The sequence below is a fragment of the Pecten maximus genome, chromosome 9 (genome assembly GCF_902652985.1).
Source record: "Pecten maximus chromosome 9, xPecMax1.1, whole genome shotgun sequence".
Classification (NCBI taxonomy): domain Eukaryota; kingdom Metazoa; phylum Mollusca; class Bivalvia; order Pectinida; family Pectinidae; genus Pecten; species Pecten maximus.
The window spans coordinates 37156888-37182254 of record NC_047023.1 but is presented as its reverse complement, the minus strand read 5'-3'; the positions used below and the strand labels follow the sequence as shown (position 1 = coordinate 37182254).

Sequence of the window (25367 nt, the reverse complement as noted above, 5' to 3'; positions counted from 1 at the left end):
CGTGTTGCAAACTTCTATTGGCCTAACATACACAACCACGTTGAGAATTATGGAACTGAACATGAAGTGCCTCGTCTGTTTACTTATTCTTGTTTCCTCGGTATTTTGCTTTGGTGAAGATCTTGTGGCTTCAAGGCGGTTCAACATAAAACCTGATCCCTCAGCAAAGTCGACGGATATAGTCTGGGTAAGAAATTCACGAATAAGTATACTGTACCCGGTGTCACCTGAAATAAACACCCTACTTAACTCCGTATGTCAATAGTGAATACTGTTATGCTTCATGCATCATGATGTGATATGAAATATGATCTCGATCGGGATAATTAATCTTAATAAGAACCATGCTGTACAAGTACCCTCCCCAATAAGGCATCATGCTCTGAAGCCCGAGTTTCCTCTGGCCCTGACACCATGTCTGGGGGATACTGTACTGTCTGTAGGGGCACCAGACATGATGATGGTGTTAGGGCCAGAGGAAACTCGGGCTACATGCTCTGTAGTGCCTCTTCACACATACACTAGACCTATTTCAGTATGCACATAGGAACCCCTGCGTGTACATGTCTAGTAAAACTGACTAGTGTCATTTCCTCAATATGCAGTTTGCTCTGTAAGTGCCCTCTCCCCAACAAACATTATGCCCTATAGATATACTGCCTCTCGGAACATAACATGTAAGCCAGCAGCTATTTGTCACTCTCCCAGTACAACAATAGTTTTTTTTGTTGAGTTGGCTATTGACTCCCTATAGAGTAATTTCCATGGACAACTCAATGGCTAAAATGTCGTTCAGTATTACAAAACTTTAATGAAATAAGTCAGCTAACACAAGTTGTGTGTTTGCTGACTGAACAGCTTATAGTAACCTCTGTATTTAAAGTTTTGCAATACTAGAGGACATTTGTTTAAAATGTTAAGTTGGCTATAGAACCCATCATTGATATGACAAACTATCTTGTGTTAGGTGACTCAACAGTGCTAAATGTTTGTTAATATTCTGGAGGACATTTGTACGTTAGCCGTCAAGTTGTCCATGAAAATTGCCCCAGAACGGCAACAAAGAATTCACTTCTCTATACAGTGGTAAACAATGCATCCTATAATATTTTAAATTAAAAATGTCCCCTACCTCTCCAATAAGTACCATTCTCTATAAGTGCTCTCTCTCCTCATGATCAATATTAGCCCTGTTCTTACCCCCTCCCCTTGACTTTTTTAGAACCCCTCTGTATGTATATAATGCATGATTCACTCGATTTTATATCAACCCAAAAGCTCCTTCTGTTTAAAGCACCTAGCTGATAAAGTGTTTCTTAAATCCAAGATGATATATATATTATAAGCATAAAACTGCCTTTGTAAAGTTAATTCATTATGAATTTTTTTGCTGTGAGGAATTTCACCTTTTGTACAACATAACTACATATATTGCAAAGTTCATTTGCTCATTCAGGTTTTTAGGTCATCTGACCTGAAGGGTCAGGAGTCTGTGCTTCATCCGTCACCATAGTGCAATGCATAATCTTTTCACATTTCAAACTTCTAAAGTTTCACATGTGGGACTGAGCTCTAGCTTGCATGAAAGCATATCCTGATCATGAGATGGTCCTGACCAAGTGTTGTTATTTTTTGGGTCAATCCGAAATCCTGGCAGCCATCTTAAAAAACACGTTTTAAACTTCTTCTCCATTTCCGCTGGTACCATAAAGCTGAAAATTGGGAGGAATGTTAAGAAAGGGGAGCCAACAAAGTGTTGTTATTTTTCGGCCTCGTAAAAACTTTTATGTGGCAGTCACAGTGGTCATTTTTTAACATGATTGCACATTCTTGGTTTTTTTAACAACACCTGTTTTAAACTTTTTCTCAAATTCCACCATTGGGATTCAGCTCTAACTTACCTTAAACTATCTTGAGATATTTCAGACCAAGTATAATGATTTTTTTAATCAGTCCAAAATCAAAGATAGCTGCCATGGCTGCCACGGCTAACAGTACCACTATACATGCTAGTGAGTATGTATGCTGCAAGAGTACAAGGAAATTTAGAGTTAGATGAGCATTATAAGGCCTTTGGGCCTCTTGTTTATCCTGGTAGCACAAATTTTTGTGATGTCAAAATTATACTTATTGTAGTGATAAAGCAATGCCAAGAGTGATCATGACAGTGTCACAAATGGAAATATAAATGTTGGTAGCAGCACTTATATTTACTTATTTTAAATAACTACATGAAACTTGTAATACAGTGTATTTACAAAGCAGAAATCAGACAAATACATGTATACACGTAAACAAATATATCAGGGTATGTCTAGCCCTTGATCACAGGGGCATGTCTAGTTTTATATTACAAAAAATAGTCAGAAATACCTATATATTGTCAATATATATAGGTATTTCTGACTATTTTTTGTAATATAAAACTAGACATGCCCCTGTGCCTTGATCTTTTGATATTTCCTGTTAATGTTTATATATTCATGTTTGTATTGTCACTTTGTGCACAAGAATGTCTATTTGATAAAGTATATGTGGTCACTTGATTATAATTAAAAGCTGTCTTTTTGTGTTTACAAATTAGGGTGACATTAAGTGTACGTTTACCTACCAGGCCATGGGAGGAACCAACGAGGTTTGTATAAATTACCCGTAAACATTACTGTACCTTGAAATTGTATCACAGAGATCAGCTTGTTAAAATACTATACATGTGTACATGTATATGTGTGTAACAATTTGTTATAATACTGCCATCATATGTGTGTTACAACTTGTTATACTGCCATCATATGTGTAATATGTGTGTAACAACTTGTTATACTGCCATCATATGTGTAATATGTGTATAACAACTTGTTACACTGCCATCATATGTGTGTAACAACTTGTTACACTGCCATCATATGTGTGTAACAACTTGTTATACTGCCATCATATGTGTGTAACAACTTGTTATACTGTCATCATATGTGTGTAACAACTTGTTATACAGTCATCATATGTGTGTAACAACTTGTTATACTGTCATCATATGTGTGTAACAACTTGTTATACTGCCATCATATGTGTGTAACAACTTGTTACACTGCCATCATATGTGTGTAACAACTTGTTACACTGCCATCATATGTGTGTAACAACTTGTTACACTGTCATCATATGTGTGTAACAACTTGTTACACTGCCATCATATGTGTGTAACAACTTGTTACACTGCTATCATATGTGTGTAACAACTTGTTATAATACTGCCATCATATGTGTGTAACAACTTGTTATAATACTGCCATCATATGTGTGTAACAACTTGTTATACTGCCATCATATGTGTGTAACAACTTGTTATACTGTCATCATATGTGTGTAACAACTTGTTACACTGCCATCATATGTGTGTAACAACTTGTTATACTGCCATCATATGTGTGTAACAACTTGTTATACTGTCATCATATGTGTGTAACAACTTGTTATACAGTCATCATATGTGTGTAACAACTTGTTATACTGTCATCATATGTGTGTAACAACTTGTTATACTGCCATCATATGTGTGTAACAACTTGTTACACTGCCATCATATGTGTGTAACAACTTGTTACACTGCCATCATATGTGTGTAACAACTTGTTACACTGTCATCATATGTGTGTAACAACTTGTTACACTGCCATCATATGTGTGTAACAACTTGTTACACTGCCATCATATGTGTGTAACAACTTGTTACACTGCTATCATATGTGTGTAACAACTTGTTATAATACTGCCATCATATGTGTGTAACAACTTGTTATAATACTGCCATCATATGTGTGTAACAACTTGTTATACTGCCATCATATGTGTGTAACAACTTGTTATACTGTCATCATATGTGTGTAACAACTTGTTATACTGCCATCGTATGTGTGTAACAACTTGTTACACTGCCATCATATGTGTGTAACAACTTGTTACACTGCCATCATATGTGTGTAACAACTTGTTACACTGCCATCATATGTTTGTGAAACCTTGTTATTTGCCATGACATCTTTTCTTACCAAGGAAGCCAAGTTAATATGATTACATATATATGCAGTCGTTTCACATACTTGTTATTGCAAACAATTTTTTTACTTCTTAAATTTAACAGAATAAAAAAAAACTCGGATCTGAAAATTGCGTGTAGATGTAAATATTAGAAAAAAGTGGATTGTCGTTAATTTTTAGGTAAGAGAGTTTTGATTGATTTTTTCCCCCTATTTCCAGGACTGGGAGATTGGAATTATTCATGCTGATGAACACCAGGTGACCTGCATGGTAAACAGAGCAGATAAAATGACAACATACCTGGTCTTCCAGAGCTTCTCCCTGAAGGTCAAAGGTGCAGAGTTTGCTGTTGGACAACCATATGTAAGTTCTTTTGAGATACTTGCAACAAGGTCTGAAAAAAAATCATTGCATATCATGACTCGCCAACTTGATATAACTGTTAATGATTTTATTGAATTCAGCATTTATATTTGATAGTCAGTGATCAGATTGAAAAAAAGTTTTTGTGAACACTTGGATGTTATTAAATCAAACAAAAATGTTACAAAATTTAGCTCCTCTGGAAATGGTAATTCTGATTTTTGTGTCGCCTTGAAAAGGTGACATATAGTTATTACTATGTCGGCATCGTCATCCGCACAATGGTTTCCATGCAATAACTTGAGTTCCCTTTGGCCAATCAAACTCCAACTTCATACAGTGCTTCCTTACCAAAAGTGCTTGCTTGGGATTGCTTTTCAGGTTCAAAGGTCAAAGGTCAAGGTCACTGTTTCTATTAATAGAAAATTGGTTTCCATGCAATAACTCGAGTTACCTTAGGTCAATCAAACTCAAACTTCACACAGTGCTTCCTTACCAAAAGTGCTTACTTCGGATTGCTTTTCAGGTTCAAAGGTCAAGGTCACTGTTATTATTAATAGAAAATTGGTTTCCATTCCATAACTCAAGTTACCTTCAGCCAATCAAACTCAAACTTCACACAGTGCTTCCTTACCAAAAGTGCTTGCTTGGGATTGCTTTTCAGGTTCAAAGGTCAAAGGTCAAGGTCACTGTTTCTATTAATAGAAAATTGGTTTCCATTCAATAACTCAAGTTACCTTCAGCGAATCAAACTCAAACTTCACACAGTGCTTCCTTATCAAAAGTGCTTGCTTAGGATTGCTTTTCAGGTTCAAAGGTCAAAGGTCCTTGCTTCTATAAATAGAAAATAATTTGCTTGCAATAACTTGAGATCCCTTGGGCCAATCAAGCTCAAACTTGATGCATTGCTTTCTTATAGGAAGTGCTTGCTTGTTTTAAAATTCAAATCCCAGCTTGCTGTGCAGGCAACACATCCATGTCCGTGGAATTCTTGTAAATAATTTATTCAGACAATTAGATGTTTACAATGAGGGTATCTGGAGAAGATTTGACTTTTTGTAATCTCTGTTACATCATTAACTTACAAAATATTTAAACTAATGTGTAATGAACAACATTTTCTCTTTTCAGGATAGGAGCAATGAAGCTCTTCTGCCAACTGAGTTTGTTGAACTGCCAAAGAAAAATATGGGTACTACTTTAATTATCTCCATTTTAGCATGAAATACGAGTTAGTTATATAACTAAAGCTTCACCATCATGTTGTACCTTATATTGAACTGTTTTTGAAACAAATCACCTATCTGGTAATTCTAATAACAGTGAAATACAAACAGAACTTATCTAATCTGCCATTACTTCTTATACCTCCATGCTGTATCATTGGATTTTATAATGTGTACAATGTTACCTGGATCCAAATCAAGATCATACATTCTCTCATATGTCACCACATATGTCACCATGTTGGAGAGTTTGCCCATGTAAGAAGGCCTAGGCTATGTAAGAAAAATCTATCTTACATAGCATTTCATGCACACGGAATTGTCTGCATTCAAGGGGGATAACTCTATCAATGTCATCTTTTTGTGCTCACATCTGTCAGCCATCATCGTCAGTGTCAGGTTTAAAAAGTTGGACTCAAGTACAAAAAATATATGTATTAAATACATGCATGTATTGTACTTGGCAAGCCTCGAGTTTCACAACATTTTGTGACTCTTTGGGTGGAATATCCCTATCTTACCTAGATTAAGATAACACAGTCTTGCCCATATAAAGATAATTACACAATCTAATCTAGATTAGTTAATAAAACTCACTCAGATTAAGATTATACAATGTCACTAAGCATTGAGTCATTGAATCTTGACAGTTCTGAATCAGTTTATTTAAGTCAAATTTTTTTAATAGAAAGTAAAATATTTCAGTTTCAATTCTCTTTTCAGTTTTTTTTTATCATTTTTGTAATTGTTTAAATAATTTATTACCAAATTGATTGAATTATTTGTTTCTTGCAATTTATTAATAAAATTTTCTTTTCTTTTTGCAGTTAAAAACAGCAAGAATTTTAAGAATGAGATCGGAAAAGTTACATTATGGGCCAAATTTGGTGAAGAGAAAGAAGAATTATAATATAAAATCAACTACAGAAACTGACAGCACAACGCAGCTATTTACATGACATCACATACTACCTGCCTCTATACATTGTATGTACATGTCTGTGTGTCGAGGTACAGGCAACCACCTCTCCAAGGTTGTAGCCTCAGGTGATAGATTCATGGTGTTAGGTATAGGAGCGATATGTGGTGCTAGGAAGAATGTAATAAAAGGCGTTAGAAATGTGGTATTCAATGTGAGTAAAGTGTTATGTGTGAGAAATGAAGTGTTAGATGTGAGAAATGAAGTGTTAGGTGTGATAAATGAAGTGTTAGGTGTGAGCGATATAGAGTCAGAACTCCTCTGGTGTGCATGCTTCCCAATGCTTCACACGTTACCTTGGCTGCAAGGAGTACATTGAGTATTGTTTTAGGACTTCAAACATTTTGTTTGCCACAAATACTTCCAATTGATGCAGAGGAGAAAACACAGTTGATGAATCATTATATTAATAATGAATTTAAGAAAAAAAATCAAAAAATCAATTAAAACATAAGATTTATATATGGAAAAAAAACTGTCGGTATCAATTTTGATTACAGAGAAAGATTTTATTTTCAAATACATGTACATGTAGTTCCCTTGATACAAAATGGAAGATTCCTCTTCACAACCAAGGTTCCCCATCAGCTGTCAAGCTACGGCTGTACCATCAGTACTGACAAAGCGAAATGAAGGGAAGTAACTCCGATAGATCAAAACGGAGGTAATGTACATTAACGCTGGTCACATTCAAGGAGTTCTGAGTGGATATTTGGTGTGTAGGGTTGGGTGTTAGAAATTTGATGTTAGGTGTGAGAAATGTGTTAAGTGTGAGCAGTATGGTTTAAGTTGAAAGTATGTTAAGACGACAGTTATATATTAAGTCTTTTAATGAAAAACAATGTGTTAAAACATTCTTCAAAAACTATGGGTATTGATATTCTGAGCTAGACGTAGTTTTCCAAATGTTTGACTTTGTAAGATATTGCTTGGTCATCATGACAATACAAGTATAATCATTTACATAGAAAACTACCGAAATAAGCTTACCGAAAGCAGTGATGAAATTGACAAGATTTTAGGGCAAATAATAAAATTTGGACTAAATCACATCTTTAATAAATTTAAAAACAGACAATATTTTCATAATCAAAATGTTCTTTGTGCATTTAGTAGTTGTGAGAATCATGGTAAAAAAACTTAGATTGACTTTATAACCAAGTTAACTAAACCTGAATGTATAGAGTACAAGATTGTAAAGGTATATTTGGGATAGAAGAATATTTTTATTTATTGACCAAATAAAAAAGAAATGGTATACATTTTTTCTATTTGTTTTCATTATTAGCTAATTTATAACCAACCAACAAAGGCAAATGATCTCTTGATGTGGTGTGGTATCCATTATCTGTCCCTTCTTCTCAATAACTGTGAGGACCAGAAACCAGATATTGGGCTTGCAGTATGCTGGGATGAATGACCTTAACCTACTTTCAAGGTCACAGGAGTCAAATTTGATGAAGTCATTAAGAAACTTTTTCTTGATAATCAAAAGGCCCATATATCTGATATTGGTCCTGTAGCATGCTGTGATGAATGCTTGCAGTAAGCTGGGAAGAATGATCTTGACCTACTTTCAAGGTCACAGAGGTCAAATATACACAAAATCTTTAAATAACTTCTCAACAAGAGGCAGAATGGGCCTGTATTGCTCACCTGGCTCAACAGCAACTTTGAAGTTGATTGAGGTCATTTCTACAGATACTATGTTGATCACCACTTGATATTCAAATATCAGAGTAGGATAGGTTTATTCATGTCAATAAATTTTCTAGTCCTTTATTCCAGCATACTATTGCAATTGGCCTAATATCAGGTCTTGGAGACTCTTGGCTAATGCAAAATCATTGTGTACAGATTTAAGCCTATTTCACCCCCGTGACCTTGAATGTAGGTCAAGGTCATTCATTTGAACAAACTTGGAAGCACTTCACCCCAGCATGTTACAGGCGTAATATGAAGTCCCTGGGCCTCTTGGTTATTGAGAAGAAGTTGTTTGAAGATTTTAGACTATTTGACCCATGTGACCTTGAATGAAGGTCAAGGTCATTCATTTGAACCAACTCGGTAGCCCTTCACCCCCAGCATGCTACAGGCCCAATAGCAAGTCCCTGGGCCTCATGGTTATTGAGAAGTTGTTTGAAGATTTTAGACTATTTGACCCATGTGACCTTGAATGAAGGTCAAGGTCATTCATTTGAACAAACTCGGTAGCCCTTCACCCCAGGATGCTACAGGAGGCCTAATATCAAGTCACTTGGTCTCTTGGTTATTGAGAAGAAGTTGTTTAAATGAAAAAGTTGACGCCAGACAGACGATAGACGTCGCACCACGGCATAAGCTCACTTGCCCTTCTGGCAGGTGAGCTAATAACCAAGAGTCCAGGATCAAGATATGACTCAATTTTGTTCCATTGAACAACATTGACTTACAAGGTCAAAAGTGTCAAATGTGTTCAATATTTTTTTTATCTAAATAAGCAGGCAGCTGGGTTGATGATGTTGGCCAGGAATTTGCTGGGTTGAAAGCTACAAAGTTCATCTAAATGAATACACTTAGCCTGTTCTCATATTGAATGAAGCAGCCATGACACGTGGATCAAATCTAAAGTTACATTAGCAGCAGTTGAGTGATACAGGCCCATTGGGCAAACTATTTTTAAGCTCACCTGCCCAGCATCCAATTCTTTGCCCACCATCAAAACAGCTGTTTCGTCTTGTACCATCATCCCAATTCTAATCACAATTTCATCAGACGTGCTTGAATGACCTTCTCAAATTCTATATATTGGTCCTCCTTGGTTCCTAGTTCTGCTTATTAAATTTTGAGACTGACTATAAATGAAATGGTCAACACTTGGCCTTCTTAGCTTGTGAAGCCTACAAGTTCGTAAGCGTACACAGATGTTGTTCAGCAGTATAATAGACAGCTGGCCGGGAATGACTGTAAACAAAGTTATCAGCTGATTTCTGAAAAGAAACTTTCGTAAAAAGTAAAACTAGAAAACATGTTGAATGAAAAGGTTTTTATTATTGTTCACAATGAAATATCAAGCCTGATACAGACAATGATGTTTTAGGGGATCGGTCAGTACAAGTTCTCCCACAGTTCACCAGTTTATCTCCAGTTTTAGACATGAGAGATTTCTCGTTCAACCCCTAGGGTATGACAGATTGCATGTGCTAACTTTCTAAACCGGAATACTTTTTGTGTGATGTCACTAATAGTTCCCCGTTGTTATTAATGTCAAATATGCGTAGTAGACACTGAGACTAGTTTTATGAAATGACAAGATAAACTGTTGTTAACACATTATTGATATGAGATGAATGAAGCTAAGAGATCCTGTCCTATCATGAAAACTTTGAAGTATCCTCAAAATTCCAGGAGTTGAATAATTAAATATTCAATGTTACCCTTGGATTTTGAGGATGGAATCTGAGAGCACTAAAACAAGCATGTTCACACAGCAAATAGAAGATACATATTATCAAGATGTTTTTATATGTGACGATGCACAGCACGAACAGCAGATGTTTGTCTATATAATCTATCCTATGGCCTTACATTATGTACTAGGTCCCAGTGTGATCTTTCATCCTCTTACATGTTTTGTGACTGCATTAATCTCCACCAAATGAAGGTAAAAAATAACATGTACATGTACTGCAGATTACATGATCACCAAGGTGTTCAAACCAAATCATGGTCAAGTTTACAGCATTGCTGTATAGTCATATCCTCACCAATATTACATGATCACCTAGGTGTAAAAGAATATCATTGTCAAGTTTACAGCATTGCTGTAGTCATATCATCACCAATATTACAGTATCACCCAGGTGTAAAAGCTCATTGTCAAGTTTACAGCATTGCTGTAGTCATATCATCACCAATATTACAGTATCACCGAGGTGTAAAGCATATCGTCAAGTTTACAGCATTGCTGTAGTCATATCATCACCAACATTACAGTATCACCTTCAAGTTAATAATAAACATAACAGTATCACCTTGATATAAAGTCTCAGCAACATACACTTGAGTTACAGCATTGTTTTCACCACTACAAAACAGGTACAAATAGAGTTACAGTCTCGCTGTCATGTTTATAACACCACTCATATTACAATATCACCTCCATGGCCACAGGAACACTCGAGTTACAGTCTCGCTGTCCTGTTTATAACAATACTCGTATTACAATATCACCTCCATGGCCACAGAAACACTCGAGTTACAGTCTCGCTGTCATGTTCAAAACACCTCTTGTATTACAATATCACCTCCATGGCCACAGCAACACTCGAGTTACAGTCTCGCTGTCATGTTCAAAACACCTCTTGTATTACAATATCACCTCCATGGCCACAGCAACACTCGAGTTACAGTCTCGCTGTCATGTTTATAACACCTCTTGTATTACAATATCACCTCCATGGCCACAGGAACACTCGAGTTACAGTCTCGCTGTCATGTTCAAAACACCTCTTGTATTACAATATCACCTCCATGGCCACAGCAACACTCGAGTTACAGTCTCGCTGTCATGTTTATAACACCACTTGTATTACAATATCACCTCCATAGCAACAGCAACACTCGAGTTACAGTCTCGCTGTCATGTTTATAACAAGACTTGTATTACAATATCACCTCCATGGCCACAGAAACACTCGAGTTACAGTCTCACTGTCATGTTTATAACAAGACTTGTATTACAATATCACCTCCACGGCCACAGAAACACTCGAGTTACAGTCTCACTGTCATGTTTATAACACCACTCGTATAACAATATCACCTCCATGGCCACAGCAACACTCGAGTTACAGTCTCGCTGTCATGTTTATAACACCACTCGTATTACAATATCACCTCCATGGCCACAGCAAAATTGAGATACAGCATGAAATCTTATTTACAGCATCACAGTGACTATTGATACCATACTACTGTCAAGTTTACAGCATTATTGTAAAGTTTGAAGCATTGGTGTGGCCATAGTTACTACCTTAACAATCACAGTAACACTAGTTAGAGCTGCCAGTACAAGACTGAGGCATGGTATCCATAGTTACAGCATCACTGTAGAGCTACAGCATTTCCACAGATTTACAGCACTGTCTGGACTCCCTTGCTGCTGTATACAGTTATATTCAATTACTACATTGTGGTGGAGGTTGGATCAGACAAGTCTTCTTCTTTGGACAGTAACAGCAGGCCCTACAATATATAACGTGATTCTATGTACAAAATCCAACCAGGCCCTACAATATATAACGTGATTCTATGTACAAAATCCAACCAGGCCCTACAATATATAAAATGATTCTATGTACAAAATCCAACCAAAATGTCAAAAGCTTCCTCAGCTATAATAAAATTCATGCTTACAGTACCACACTCTTACAAAAAATAAATCTGACACATAATTAAGGACGGTAATTCAATAGAAATTTTTATATATGTAAGAGACTTTTCTTTCATTTATAGGCCGAAAGAAATGAAAATATGATCAAAGTGTAGTATCAGATGTGAAAAATAACCTAGAAAATAATTATCATATATCATTGCAAGGAGAAAGGCAAGTTTTCCTCTGCTATTACTTTTATTATTTTCTCATGACAAAGTCGGGGATGGGATGTAGCATACATAGATATAGGTGGGTGATTTGTTTGTTTTGTACATTTGTACGTTCACCTTTTGTCAGCAATATTCATTTTTAAAACGGATTTCGATAGGACATCATATACTATTTATGTATTTGGCATCACTGCTACCAGAGACTTCATTATTGAAGGCATTTTAAACTTGATAATTTCTCATATATGAGAATACCTTAAACAAGTTCTTGTTTCAGGGTGCCAAGGTTAAACACAAGGTCACTGTTACTATTCATAGAAAATACTTGTCAGTGCTCCTGGACCAGTAACTTTATTATATTACATTTTATTCAAATTTCATAGATTGGGCAAGCATGAGAAGACCTCAACAAGTTTGTTAAAGGGTGCAATTGCAAGGTCAATAGACAAGGTTACAGTTACTATAATTCTAAAACAATCCACTCAGCAATTTCATTTTTAAACAGTTTTTAATGAAAATTCATACTGATTATAGATTGATAAATTAAAGTGGGGAAATCTCCAAAGAACCAACATGGTGGCAGGATTATTGTCAAACCTGGACTCTGGAGTTGCTGCTCTTCTTTCATACCTTGATATAGATTGGTTAAGTATGAGTCAGAAGAATTAAACGGGTTAGCCTTGGGACTTATTGTAGAATATTTCAGTGGGTATACTTAGAATGGGAGGGAATTTGCATCAATACCTACCATATCATAGTGGTGTAAAATTTAAGGATTCTTTAAATACTGAACAGGAATTATTACAGTAAAGCTACTTAATATGATCATAATGATTTTCAGGCTGTAAACGAGAGGTAGAACAATGAAATCTTACCAAGCTGGCTGATGATTCATAATGTAGGGCACAATTTCATGACCTGCAAAATATCATAATACATGACAATTGTATATATATACTTATATATCAAGAAATAGATAGATTTTGTCTGGAGGAAACCAGTAAAGTGTCTACTTAACAGCCTTGTATTTTTGTGTTTTTATGATGGATGAAAGGTTAACTGAGTAACTTAAATGTCCCATAAAACTTGCCTGTATATATGTCAATACAAAATTCAATATTAATGTACAACATATCCGTTTATGACAGTTCAGCCATTAAACTGAGGTGTCAAATAAAACAGGTTATACATATTAAGAGTCCAACATTATCATAGTTACTGCATGCCTGGGAAATGTTCTTGCAGTTTGACTTTCCCTCATATCACAATCTGAATTAGAAAACAAATGTCAAGATGATGACTTTGTTGACAAGACAGGGTTTGACTATTATAGGTATATAATAATAGACTAGACCACCATGTACATTGTATAGTAACCCGTGTACCGACACATACCTTGGTGACAGACTTCCATGCATGACCTGCAGATCCCTGAAACATTAAAACACATGGTTTTACAAAATGTTGAGTACATTTTAAGATATTTATGTAAAACCAATGACATCAGCATCACACAATTAGGTATTTAACTTTTCTAATTGTCATTTTTGTCAAAGTTTTCTGATGCTTTAATTTCAGATATCAGTGAGATGCCTATCTGTTGTAATGCAAAGTGAGTATAATAACAGTATACAACCAAAATATATACCAAGATGACGTGAGGAATCTACTCAAGGTTGACAGACTGATGCTGCCTCAACATAGAGACAATTATTATACACAGCTTCAGACCTAACATTTTAACTTTTTCTGTTACAGCTGTAATAATTGAATATTAAACCATACAAATAACACAGCTGTGATAATCGTATGACAATAGTAATTATATACTCTAGCAAGGCTCCAACTAAGTGTGAAACTGTCTTAATATCATTTTCTTTGTAACTTTTGGCATTTTAACAGTAAATTCAGAACATCTACGTTTATTATAACACTAGAAATTCCCAGTATAGAAACGTTACACATAGGATACTTTAAAGAATGTGATGTTATGAAAATCAGTGGGAACTCATTTTCAAGGAAAAACATTTTTAAGACTGACAAACACTTACACTGAAATCCACACCGCTTGCAGCAAAAATAGTCAACAGATTGGGGGTTACCATCCTGGAAGACTTGCCGGAAACACTTTTTAGGCATGTCACTCTCCAAGACGATCTTACCATAAATAGCTATTTCACTGCCAGGTTTCTGCAGTTAGAGAATCATGTTATCAAATTATTGAAACAAATAAAATTAAAGGACCAAAGGCCCATAAAAAATATCAGATCGTGAGATTGGATGTTATGGACAGACATCAATCTTACATTATGGGGCTTGATAAAACTGCACATTTTTAGAAATGAAAAATTGGTGCTTTGAATGTTCATCAAAGTAACTGACCTTCAGAGCCCTTTGTCTCCGTTCACCAGGTATTAGCATGTTCAAAATTTGATGGCATGGTGAAATAACATTGCTTCAGTTGTTGAGATGAGAAGAGGAGGATATTCATCTCAGATGATAAGCGAGGTAACTAGACATTGAAAATATAGTAATTCAAAAAGGATGGAGTGATTCAGGGACTTAATATTACCAGTCTTATATATTTGAGAGTAAAATCACTTCTAGGTTTGAATTGCTATATCTATGAGACAATTACCATGGAATGTTCGAGGATTGGACGACTATCTTTGTCTATCACAACAACGTCATGGTAAACCTTCCCATCATGCAGTATTTCTCTAACCATCTGCTGCATTTCAAAGTGGCTACACTTAACAAATGGTCTAAAAGACAACAAGCAAACAAAATTAAATTGATAACTGATCTTAAAGTTCCATCAACAGAGTTCTATCAACAGAGTTGTCAGAAGACAGCAACGCTCACCAAAGTGGGTAGAAATTCAGAATTAGGGCTTTAATTAAAATTAGGTCAAAGGTCACTGTTAAGGTCAACTAGTCTGCAAGTACTGATAGAGAGGTCTTGTGATAAGGAACACACCTCAACTATGAAAGCCCTATCTTGTACAGTTGATAATCTGGCCAAGGTTAAAGAATCTTTAAAAGTAAGTCAAAGGTCATGGTCAAGGTCATCTGGTCTGTAAATGTAGTTCTTGTCACAAGATCACACATGTGAAATACCTAAGCTGTATCCTCATTAGTATTGACATAGTACTGTTTCATAAAATTTAACCTATCTGTCTATGGATGCCAATGTCCGAGGTATAGCAATAGTTCCCTAGCAAGCCAAAAAGCATATTAGAAAGGGTGAGCATTTAAGTTTTTATAATGGAAAACAATACCTCTAAAACAAAATAAACGATGTATCACTGATAATCGATCTTAATAATTTATATTACCATCAGATGACGAATGATTATTTATAAGAAACTTACCCAAACAATACAAAATGTAGTTCCTTGGGCCATTCACCCACTGGATCATTTCTAGCTGACATTGTAGCTTCTACAGAAGCCTTCACCTTGTCCCCAATCCTTCAACATAATTAACAGGCATATTAAGGTATATCGTTAGGATGGTATTTTCTTTGTGGAAATCCTTACAACTAGTTACATACTTCACTTCAATACCATCCTCCAAAGGCTTGAGTTTCTCTTTAAATTTAAAATGGACGAGACAATTTGGTAAATTACAGTCCCCTGCTGACTGTGAAATTATATGCCAAGATTGCATAGATGATAATTTTAGTAATAGATAAGGTGAACCCATACGCAAAGTATGAAGTTATAGTGGCAAGTAATGTAGGAGATAAAGCCTGGACAAGTTTTTACTTTGGTGTAGGTCAAAGGTTAAAATGTAGGTCAGAGCATGACCTACTTTTGACTCACTGCCTCGTCTAGTTGAACCAAAGTATGAATTTCTAAGTGTTAAAAAATGTCAGGAGATAGAGCCAACACAAAATAATGTGGGACAGGACAGAAGGATGGACACACAGAACGCAAAACTACAGTGCCCAAGCTCCCGGTGCGAAGCTAATAACTTATCGATTGCATCCCGTAGAAATTCTACCATGCTCTGCCTCTATATTTATGTAACTTTTGGTTATCTTGGCAATCATTTTTAAGAAGTTGCTATAATTTTTTCATTTGCTGGTGTTAATTTGATATATTTCTATAACATGGATACTATTTTATACATTTTTGTGATAAGCAGTGTATACATGATGATGGGTCATCATCAGCGATTTGTATCTTTAAAGAGTAAAACACATTGAGCTCCTCTGACCATGAGAATCCTTCACCCCAGGATTGTACAGGCTGATCAAAAGTAGCCTATGCCTAAAAGTGATTGAGGTAGACTAACCTGTCAGTTGGTTTGAAGACAACATCAGACACTTTCATGTTCTTGTCCAGTATGGTGATGCCCACTTTGACTGGGAGTACATCTAATTGAGGAATGTGGTTTGTGAGAAATCTATTGAAAAAAAAAGATACATAATCTGATAAAGCATAATCTTTTCAATAATCATTATCATAATGCAGCTGCATGGCTGTATTAAATTGATTGCTCTTAATTTTCTAAAGTTAATGTTGAATAATAATTTGATGCAGTTTAATCATTTTAAAATAAGTACCTTTAGTTTGTTTCTTCTAAATCAATAAAATACATGATTTTATGTTTTAATGAATGAAATGTGTCCTTGTGACTTACTATCAATAACTTGGAACAAGTGTCCATGTGCCTTACTATCAATGACTTGGTACAAGTGTCCATGTGACCTACTATCAATGACTTGGTACAAGTGTCCATGTGACTTACTATCAATGACTTGACACAAGTGTCCATGTGACTAACTATCAATGACTTGGTACAAGTGTCCATGTGACTTACTATCAATGACTTGGTACAAGTGTCCATGTGACTTACTATCAATGACTTGGTACAAGTGTCCATGTGACTCACTATCAATGACTTGGTACAAGTGTCCATGTGACTTACTATCAATGACTTGGTACAAGTGTCCATGTGACTTACTATCAATGACTTGGTACAAGTGTCCATGTGACTTACTATCAATAACTTGGTACAAGTGTCTACATGACTTACTATCAATGACTTGGTACAAGTGTCCATGTGACTTACTATCAATGAATTGGTACAAGTGTCCATGTGACTTACTATCAATGACTTGGTACAAGTGTCCATGTGACTTACTATCAATGACTTGGTACAAGTGTCCATGTGACTTACTATCAATGACTTGGTACAAGTGTCCATGTGACTTACTATCAATAACTTGGTACAAGTGTCCACGTGACTTACTATCAATGACTTGGTACAAGTGTCCATGTGACTTACTATCAATGACTTGGTACAAGTGTCCATGTGACTTACTATCAATGACTTGGTACAAGTGTCCATGTGATTTACTATCAATGACTTGACACAAGTGTCCATGTGACATACTATCAATGACTTGGTACAAGTGTCCATGTGACTTACTATCAATGACTTGGTACAAGTGTCCATGCGACATACTATTACTTATGGTTTGTTACTGGTGTGTCATACCTATTGTAAGACTCTGCCACCAGTTTAGTACACAAGTTCATTTCTTCTTGTAGTGCCTCCTTCTGATGTGACAGTCGATTTTGTAGATCTAATGTCTGTTGGGTCATCTCTGCAAAATATGAAAATCTAAATTGTTTGGACAAAAACGTCTTTTGCATTTTCCTTATCTACAGCTTATGATCTCTTCTGTATCAGCATTTTATAATCAATAAAGTTCAAAAACATTTTCACAAAAATGTGTCATAGCTGACTATGTTTTGACAAGAGGTTTCTTTGCATGACAACATTTTATAATCTTGACAGTATTTTATCTGGATGTGACAATATTTTATCTTGGAGTGACACTATTTTATCTGGGCGGGACAATATATTATCTGGTTGCAACAATATCATATCTGGGTGTGACAAAATTTTATCTTGGAGTGACATATTTTATCTGGGTGTGACAATATTTGATCTATGTGTGAAAATATCTTATCTAGGTGTGATAATATTTTATCTGTGTTTTACAATATTTTATCTGTGTGTGACAATATTTTATATGGGTGTGACTATGTTATCTTGGTGTAACCATATTTTATCTTTGTGTGACAATATTTTATCTTGGAGTGACAATATTTTATCTTGGTGTAACCATATTTTATCTATGTGTGACAATTTTTTTCTCTTTGTGTGACAATATTTTATCTTTGTGTGACAATTGTTTTCTCTTTGTGTGACAATATTTTATCTGGGTGTGATAATATTTTATCTTTGTGTGACAATTGTTTTCTCTTTGTGTGACAATATTTTATCTGGGTGTGATAATATTTTATCTTGGTGTGACAATATTTTCTCTTTGTGTGACAATATTTTATCTTGGTGTGACACTACAGAAGATTACTCTGTTAACAATTTACCTTGCTCTGACAAGCCATGTGATGTCAGGTCACTGATTGCTTTCTCACATGTTGTTTCCAACCTTTTTTCCTGCTCTGTTAGTTCATTTCTCAGTTTCTGAAATGTGTAATTTTACATGTAACAGTTTTGATTAATACAGACCCTATAACAGCATTTTATTTGAATTATGTCCATGGTGTAACTTTATACTTTCAAAGTTTACAGAAAATACTCTTTCTTTCTTTCATGTTTCCTGGTCGAAATATTTACAAAACACACATGGCATTACAGTGCTTCTCTCTTATAACTGGCTGAATTCTTTCATCATTCTTTAAACTTACATATTTTGTCCAGAGTCTAATCACATTTTTGGAGCTTCTTTTCCAATTATATCTTTGTAGTCTTGCTAAGAGTTAATGTCAATCAATTGTATGTTGAGTTAAATAGTTGGATTGTAAGCCTATATATGTCAAATGATTATTTTAATAGTAATATAATTATCTTTATCATATGACTACCGTTATATACGGTGTCATAAACCCATCACATAAATTTTCTTTATGACACTAGTGTAATAACACCTTTCGCTACGCTGATTGGCCATGGCTGGTTCCGTGAGAACTGTATTCATACGCGTGGGAACGACCTACTTCTTTTTACTACGACTCGTAAAAATGGCGACTAGTGCTTGTAAACTTTGAAAAAAAATCAACTGAACGACAAATTGGTCTATTAACATAACATATTGTACAATCAAAGATAAAATCCAAGATGTAAACATCCTAAGTTTTTTAATTATATTTATACTATAAGATGTTAAATTAGGCCTGGCAAACATCTATTTTATGACCCCTAGTAACATATTTCAACTCCGATAGAAAATTGCGGTTGCGTTGTCCGATGAGACATATCTAGTCTAGCTTCTTTTCAAATAAACAAATAATAACATTATTTAATAAAATCCTCATGAAAAACGGCAATGTAGTTTGTTACAACTTGCCTTCAACGGTTACTCAGAATAACATGCTGACACTGTCGTCGACAAACACGTGTAATGTCAAAACAAACAACACTGCCAACAAATCGGCATCCAAAGTCGCTTTTCACGGCAGTCTGAACACAATGTTCAGTGGGAATATTCACGGTGGAACATTTCACATCTCCATAAACTCCCGCGAGGACGAGGATAAACACAAAGCAGTGAAAAGGCGCCGTACAATGGTTCTGTACGACAGCGACAGCGAATAGACATTTGTACAACGAAGCCTCCATTATCGCGCCAAGTGACGTCACGGCTTTGTCACATCAAAAACAGTCGCTCATGAACTTTCAAACTAAAATATTTTCCTCATTGTTTCAAACACCAAGGACAATTTATCTATTATGGATTAAATGAAAAAATGCTGAAATTTTGTTTTGAGACGTGTATTTAATAAAATGAATCCTTTTCAAGAGTCAGTTGTGTTAGAACTATTTCTTCTCTCGTCGGTATAATTGACCTACTTCGAAGGTTCGGGTGATTTGGTTGAGATGTGACGATTCAAGGCAAAAGAGAAAATCAGTTTTTGATGGGGAACGATGAAAGAAAACGTCATATGATAAAAAGAATCTGTCATTCGTTTCCCTTCATATTAGATTTATGATACTCGTTTAGAATTTTTTATTTTTGCCAGAGGCTCGCAAAAATAAAAAAAATAAAAACTCGTATCATAAATCTAATATGAAGGGAAACTCATGACAGATCCTCTATATATGTCAACTGTTAGAAAGAATATATCATAATTTCATAATCGGTATAGTGTATCTACAAAAAAAAAACTATTCCTGTACAAACCTGGAAATACTTCTCATGGGCAGCCAAGCTCTCCTTTAGGTGGTCTACAAGCAGAAGTTAAAACACGTCTTTTTAAGATGTCACCATGTTACTTTGTATATATGCACAACACACTTTATCCAAGCAAATAAGATAAAAACAAGATATACAAATAACTGCTGGAGTATCATAGTTTATCTTGATATATAGGCCTTTTAACATGTACAATTTGTGTGTTGAAATAAGTTCTTACTGGTAATTGACAACACATCACTGATAAATATCAAGACAAAACCTACCAGACTTACTGATCTAACTAAACCTCATAAACAACCAGAACGAGGACAATGTTTTAAACAGAGCCAATAAATCAAGTTGGTACCTTTTAAGACTGTTTCTATCGGGGACAGTTCAACTTCAGCTTGTGATGCATCTACAGCTACAAAAACCAACAACAAACATATAAAACAAATTATGATGGATACCAGAGGTCATTGGTGTATGAAACAATAAAAGAGAAACAAAGAACTAATTTAACACAGTTGTATTTTGATGAGATCTACAAACTTAAGGTGTCACTTTTAACTTAAAACAACAATAATGGTATGGATAGTATACAATGTTCAGTAGTAAAGTGACAACAACTTCAAATTTATCATTAAACTCTTACTTGACCATTAAATTAGTGGTGTTCATAGCATTGTAAATACAGAACGGAATGCACAGCTTCTGTTGGAAATGCATTAAGAAGACTTCAAATTTCATTAAGATTCACACATACCTGAATTAATTAGAGACTCAAAGTATTTTGTTTCTGATTTTGTCTTCTCCTTGTTGATGGCATCTGGTGAGGAATGAATGACCAGTATTAGTGAATAGATCAAAGTCAACAAACATATTATATTTTTCATCCTTTTAACATTGACTCTAAATGGTTATTCAGATATAGCAATATAAAACAAAGGATGATTCTTGTGTATAAGTCAGTCAAACCGTTGGTCCTTACCTACATAAAGCAGTCAAAATGGTGGTCATTACCTTTAAGGCAGTCAAACTGATGGTCCTTACCTTTAAGGCAGTCAAACTTGTGGTCATTACCTTTAAGTCAGTCAAACTTGTGGTCCTTACCTTTAAGGCAGTCAAACTGGTGGTCCTTACCTTTAAGTCAGTCAAACTTGTGGTCCTTACCAATAACTCAGTCAAACTGGTGGTCCTTAATACGTATAAATCACTCAAACTTGTAGTCCTTACCTTTAAGGCAGTCAAAAATAATGGTCCTAACCTATAAGTCAGACAAACTCACTGATGGTCCTTACCTATAATTAAGGTAGTCAAACTGGTGGTCCTTACCTATAAGTCATTCAGACTGGTGGTCCTTACCTATAAGTCATTCAAACTGGTGGTCCTTACCTATAAGGCAGTCAAACTGGTGGTCCTTGAACACCTCAGTCATGCCAAGGGCTTTGTTACAGCATGGACACTTGTGGTTACGGTCGACCCATTCCTTGATACAGTGATTGCAGTAGCGATGACCACAGCAGGTCATCACTGTCTCCTTCATCACATTCATACATATTGAACAGCACAGGTAATCAGAGAGGGACGTCACCTACATGATGACATGGTTTAAAGAAATGAGTATACTAGTAAATAAAAAACTTTGTTACAAACTGCCTCCAGTTTTCCAGTGAAAATCTGAGAGAAGCTGTCACATAGCCTAGTAGAATTACATTTGAGCTGATGATTTACGATATAGGCACATATATATTACTAAATTACATTTTTATACTGTCCTACAATGTACTGTCTCCGTTTAAGTGTGAAAGTGAAGAGTGAAGACCACCTTACTATCTCAGGCTAGCGGGTAGCCCGAGTTTTCTCTGGCCCTGTCACCATGTCTGGTGTAGGGCCAGAGCGCACTACTATATGAAAACGTGGAATTATCCGACACCGTTTGGTGTCGCTAAGAATTTGATGCAAAAACAATAAAATCGGGTGTGACATAACACCTACCTTACATATATGGATAAATGAGATATTTATGTACCCCAAAACACCCATTTAGTCTCATATAGGTGTTTTATTCCGTCCGTACAGGCTCTCGCTTTACGCTAGTCAAAATTTCATACTGTTGACCCGCCATTTTGTAAGTGACAGTACGACTAACCACCCAAATCGGAACGCAATGGACCGAAAAGACCACATATGATTTATTGTGTTTTTCTTCTTACAAAGTTTAAATTATGAAAACTAAGTTGATTATTTCCCAAAAGATGTTATATTCCATTAAAAAAATCATTATTTATAAATTATAAGCGGTAAAATATATAAAAATAAATGTTGTATTTTTTTTTTCTTTTCGCTCCATCGCGCGCAGATTAGGGTAATTAGGCGGACCGCGACCTACATAGTTAGCAATATGGCGTCGAGTCAAGTATGAAATTTTGACTAGCGTAAAGCGAGGGTCTATACGGACGGAATAAAACACCTATATGAGACTAAATGGGTGTTTTGGGGTACATAAATATCTCATTTATCCATATATGTAAGGTAGGTGTTATGTCACACCCGATTTTATTGTTTTTGCATCAAATTCTTAGCGACACCAAACGGTGTCGGATAATTCCACGTTTTCATATAGTAGTGCGCTCTGGCCCTACACCAGACATGGTGACAGGGCCAGAGAAAACTCGGGCTAGCTAGCGGGGATTCCCTTTAGATTACTCTATAGTTACAGGTACAAGTGGATATGATCATGTTTTTAATGAATATATTACGTTATAGACAAGTAAATTATAACATTTAAAAAATAATGTATCATACCTTGGCCTTGTAAATACTATTTACAAAGCCAAGGCATGATACATTTTTATGGAAAAATAATCATGCAATCGTAATTCAATAATTTTCTCGTCTGTAACGTACAGTAGAGTGTTCTACAGTAACAACATTACTAATGACATTAGTGTACTCCAACAATGTTAGAGGTTTTACACGGCGAGATACTTTTGACAGTCGGCAAAATAATATCCGATAGAAAAAGAGCCGACCAGCGGCCTCTTATGTTATAGGAGTAGACATTAGTGGTGAAATGTTTGAGAGGAAGTGGTCGCTATCGTTTGAAGCCCCGCATGGATATTTTTCATTACTTCTTCCTGTTATAGATTTGATGTCCTCTTACAAAAGTTATACCCTGACATGTTTACACGGACGATTACAACATAAAACAGAGCGAACTAATACAAACCGAAACCAGCAGAGGCAAATCGTCGTCCATGTTGTTTTGGAGTGCGTTCTGTCAAATGACGTCACATCAATCGCGATATCCTTAATCATTTCTATTTTTAGATCAGGAACTTATACTTGAGGTAACCCGGATGATAGAACACCCCCTCTCCTAGCAGCTAAGAGTAACAGCTAAGAGTACAACTTAACTTGTCCGCAAAAACGTCCATGATAAGACACAAAATGAGTGCACAAATTGAAATCGAAGTTTTATTTGAAAAGGAAATTAAAAAAAATATATCTTCAAAACAGCAAACATAAGTTACGTGCAGACGAAAAGCAATATAGGCCTATTGAGTCTACGGGATATATTCCCATGACGATTAGAGTGCATGCTTGTTCTTCAATGATTTTGTATTTTTCAAAGATTTGAAAATATCGACACAGGCCACTGAGAAATTTGCCTTATTACAGAAGTTGCAGAATATATTTTCTTATCAGAAATCCGACCATAGAGTAGTTCCTTATCATTTTGCGGAAAGATTTATCTGCTGAAGCGCAATGTTTTGTACGTTTTTTTTTTTAATTTTCTTTTTATATTTTTTTAGACCTTTATTCGAGATGGTTATATAGGTGACACACCTATTTTTCGAAACAAAATGACCCCTCCTATTTGGAATAGTAAAAATGCCGACGATCACACATAATGTTGTCAATTGAAAAGATTTTTTTTTCTACAAGCTTCAGTAAGTCAGTGTTCCAGGTGACGCTTCCTGAAAATTGGATCGATGCATGTTTAGCATTCATAATATATAATAGCAATGGGGAAAATGGGGGTCAGACGGGGAAAACTTCACATGGGGAAAATACCTAAAGTAGCCACGTTACAATGCCAAATTCAAAAGAAAGGTTTGCAAGGAAACATTATAAAACTATATACTATATACGGCTGACACAAGTCCAAAATAAATGCAATATTGTATCAAAACAAATACAATTATAGAAATGAAACATTGATTTCATCATCAAAATTCCACTGTGAAAATAAAATTGCATGTAAGAACAAACTCTGAGAGAGAGAGAGAGAGAGTATTTATAAACAAGATAAACAGTATTCAAACACTGAAATAAGCAAAGGGTAATAACTCTTGCAAAAAATATCGAAACAAAATACCGTTCAGGGAAACACAGTTACATGTCATGATTCTAAAGCATACCAAGTTCCACAGGGATCAGTTTCTCAGGGCAAATGGACCTTTCTGCCTGAAGGACGGACAATACCATACCATAGTGCTCGCGTCAATTTTGGCTGGCGTATACAAAAGACAAAGGCGTAATTATACAGTCAAATTTTATTTCCCAAAAAATATACTTCAAAATATTGTATTGATTAAATATATATATATTCCGAATAAGTGATCTTAGTCATAGGAAGCAGCCATCTTACCAGGTTTACAGCAAATGTTTAATCATCAACGGACAACCTGCATTTAGATTTCTCGTAAGAAGACTTCGTTCTACATCACGCGGTATGAGATTATTAAAACTCAACCCAGAAGCAACTCGGATAAAAAAATCAGTGCTGAAAGTAAACCTGTACCTGTACCAGATGGATTTCGAATCATCGATATGAATTTATTACAAGGTCATATGACTGAAGTAACCATTCACTGTGCAGTATGCCCAGCAGCTGGAGAGTTAGCTAGAGATGGGAAGTCTCCTTTTTCAGTTACTACCGAGGAAATGCG

The 25367-nt window shown here is 35.5% G+C and overlaps 2 protein-coding genes across 3 annotated transcripts; one reads left to right on the top strand and one right to left on the bottom strand.

Annotated features, from left to right (window-relative positions):
• Positions 1–43: 43 nt before the first annotated feature.
• LOC117334220 (myeloid-derived growth factor homolog) lies at positions 44–7871 on the top strand. Of its 2 annotated transcripts, XR_004534063.1 has the most exons (6): positions 44–187; positions 2585–2635; positions 4258–4401; positions 5533–5593; positions 6455–6776; positions 6819–7871. XR_004534063.1 is itself a non-coding variant. In XM_033893706.1 (5 exons), exons 1-5 carry the CDS (start codon positions 50–52, stop codon positions 6535–6537), a joined length of 477 nt encoding a protein of 158 aa, XP_033749597.1. In that variant the 5' UTR covers positions 44–49; the 3' UTR covers positions 6538–7871. The 2 variants fall into 2 exon arrangements, 1 of the variants encoding a protein (XP_033749597.1); XM_033893706.1 differs by having other exon boundaries at positions 6455–7871.
• Positions 7872–9616: 1745 nt separating this feature from the next.
• On the bottom strand, positions 9617–23722 carry LOC117334549. Its single transcript, XM_033894232.1, has 14 exons — positions 23642–23722; positions 21805–22003; positions 21176–21238; positions 20777–20833; positions 20416–20459; positions 18602–18698; positions 17703–17811; positions 16494–16604; positions 15566–15664; positions 14831–14957; positions 14244–14382; positions 13588–13623; positions 13068–13110; positions 9617–11832 (listed from the first exon to the last, which is right to left on the bottom strand). Exons 1-14 carry the CDS (start codon positions 23669–23671, stop codon positions 11766–11768), a joined length of 1221 nt encoding a protein of 406 aa, XP_033750123.1. The 5' UTR covers positions 23672–23722; the 3' UTR covers positions 9617–11765.
• Positions 23723–25367: the final 1645 nt, after the last annotated feature.

Bases quoted from the DNA above. Each gene is read 5' to 3' on its own strand.
- LOC117334220 (XM_033893706.1), top strand. From the start codon at position 50: ATGGAACTGAACATGAAGTGCCTCGTCTGTTTACTTATTCTTGTTTCC. The intron at 4,402-5,532 runs GTAAGTTCTTTT...TTCTCTTTTCAG, and splicing joins TTGCTGTTGGACAACCATAT to GATAGGAGCAATGAAGCTCT. The intron at 5,594-6,454 runs GTACTACTTTAA...TTCTTTTTGCAG, and splicing joins ACTGCCAAAGAAAAATATGG to TTAAAAACAGCAAGAATTTT.
- LOC117334549 (XM_033894232.1), bottom strand. From the start codon at position 23,671: ATGGACGACGATTTGCCTCTGCTGGTTTCG. The intron at 13,624-14,243 runs GTAAGTGTTTGT...TTAATGTTTCAG, and splicing joins CAAGCGGTGTGGATTTCAGT to GGATCTGCAGGTCATGCATG. The intron at 11,833-13,067 runs GTAAGATTTCAT...TATATATTGTAG, and splicing joins ATGAATCATCAGCCAGCTTG to GGCCTGCTGTTACTGTCCAA.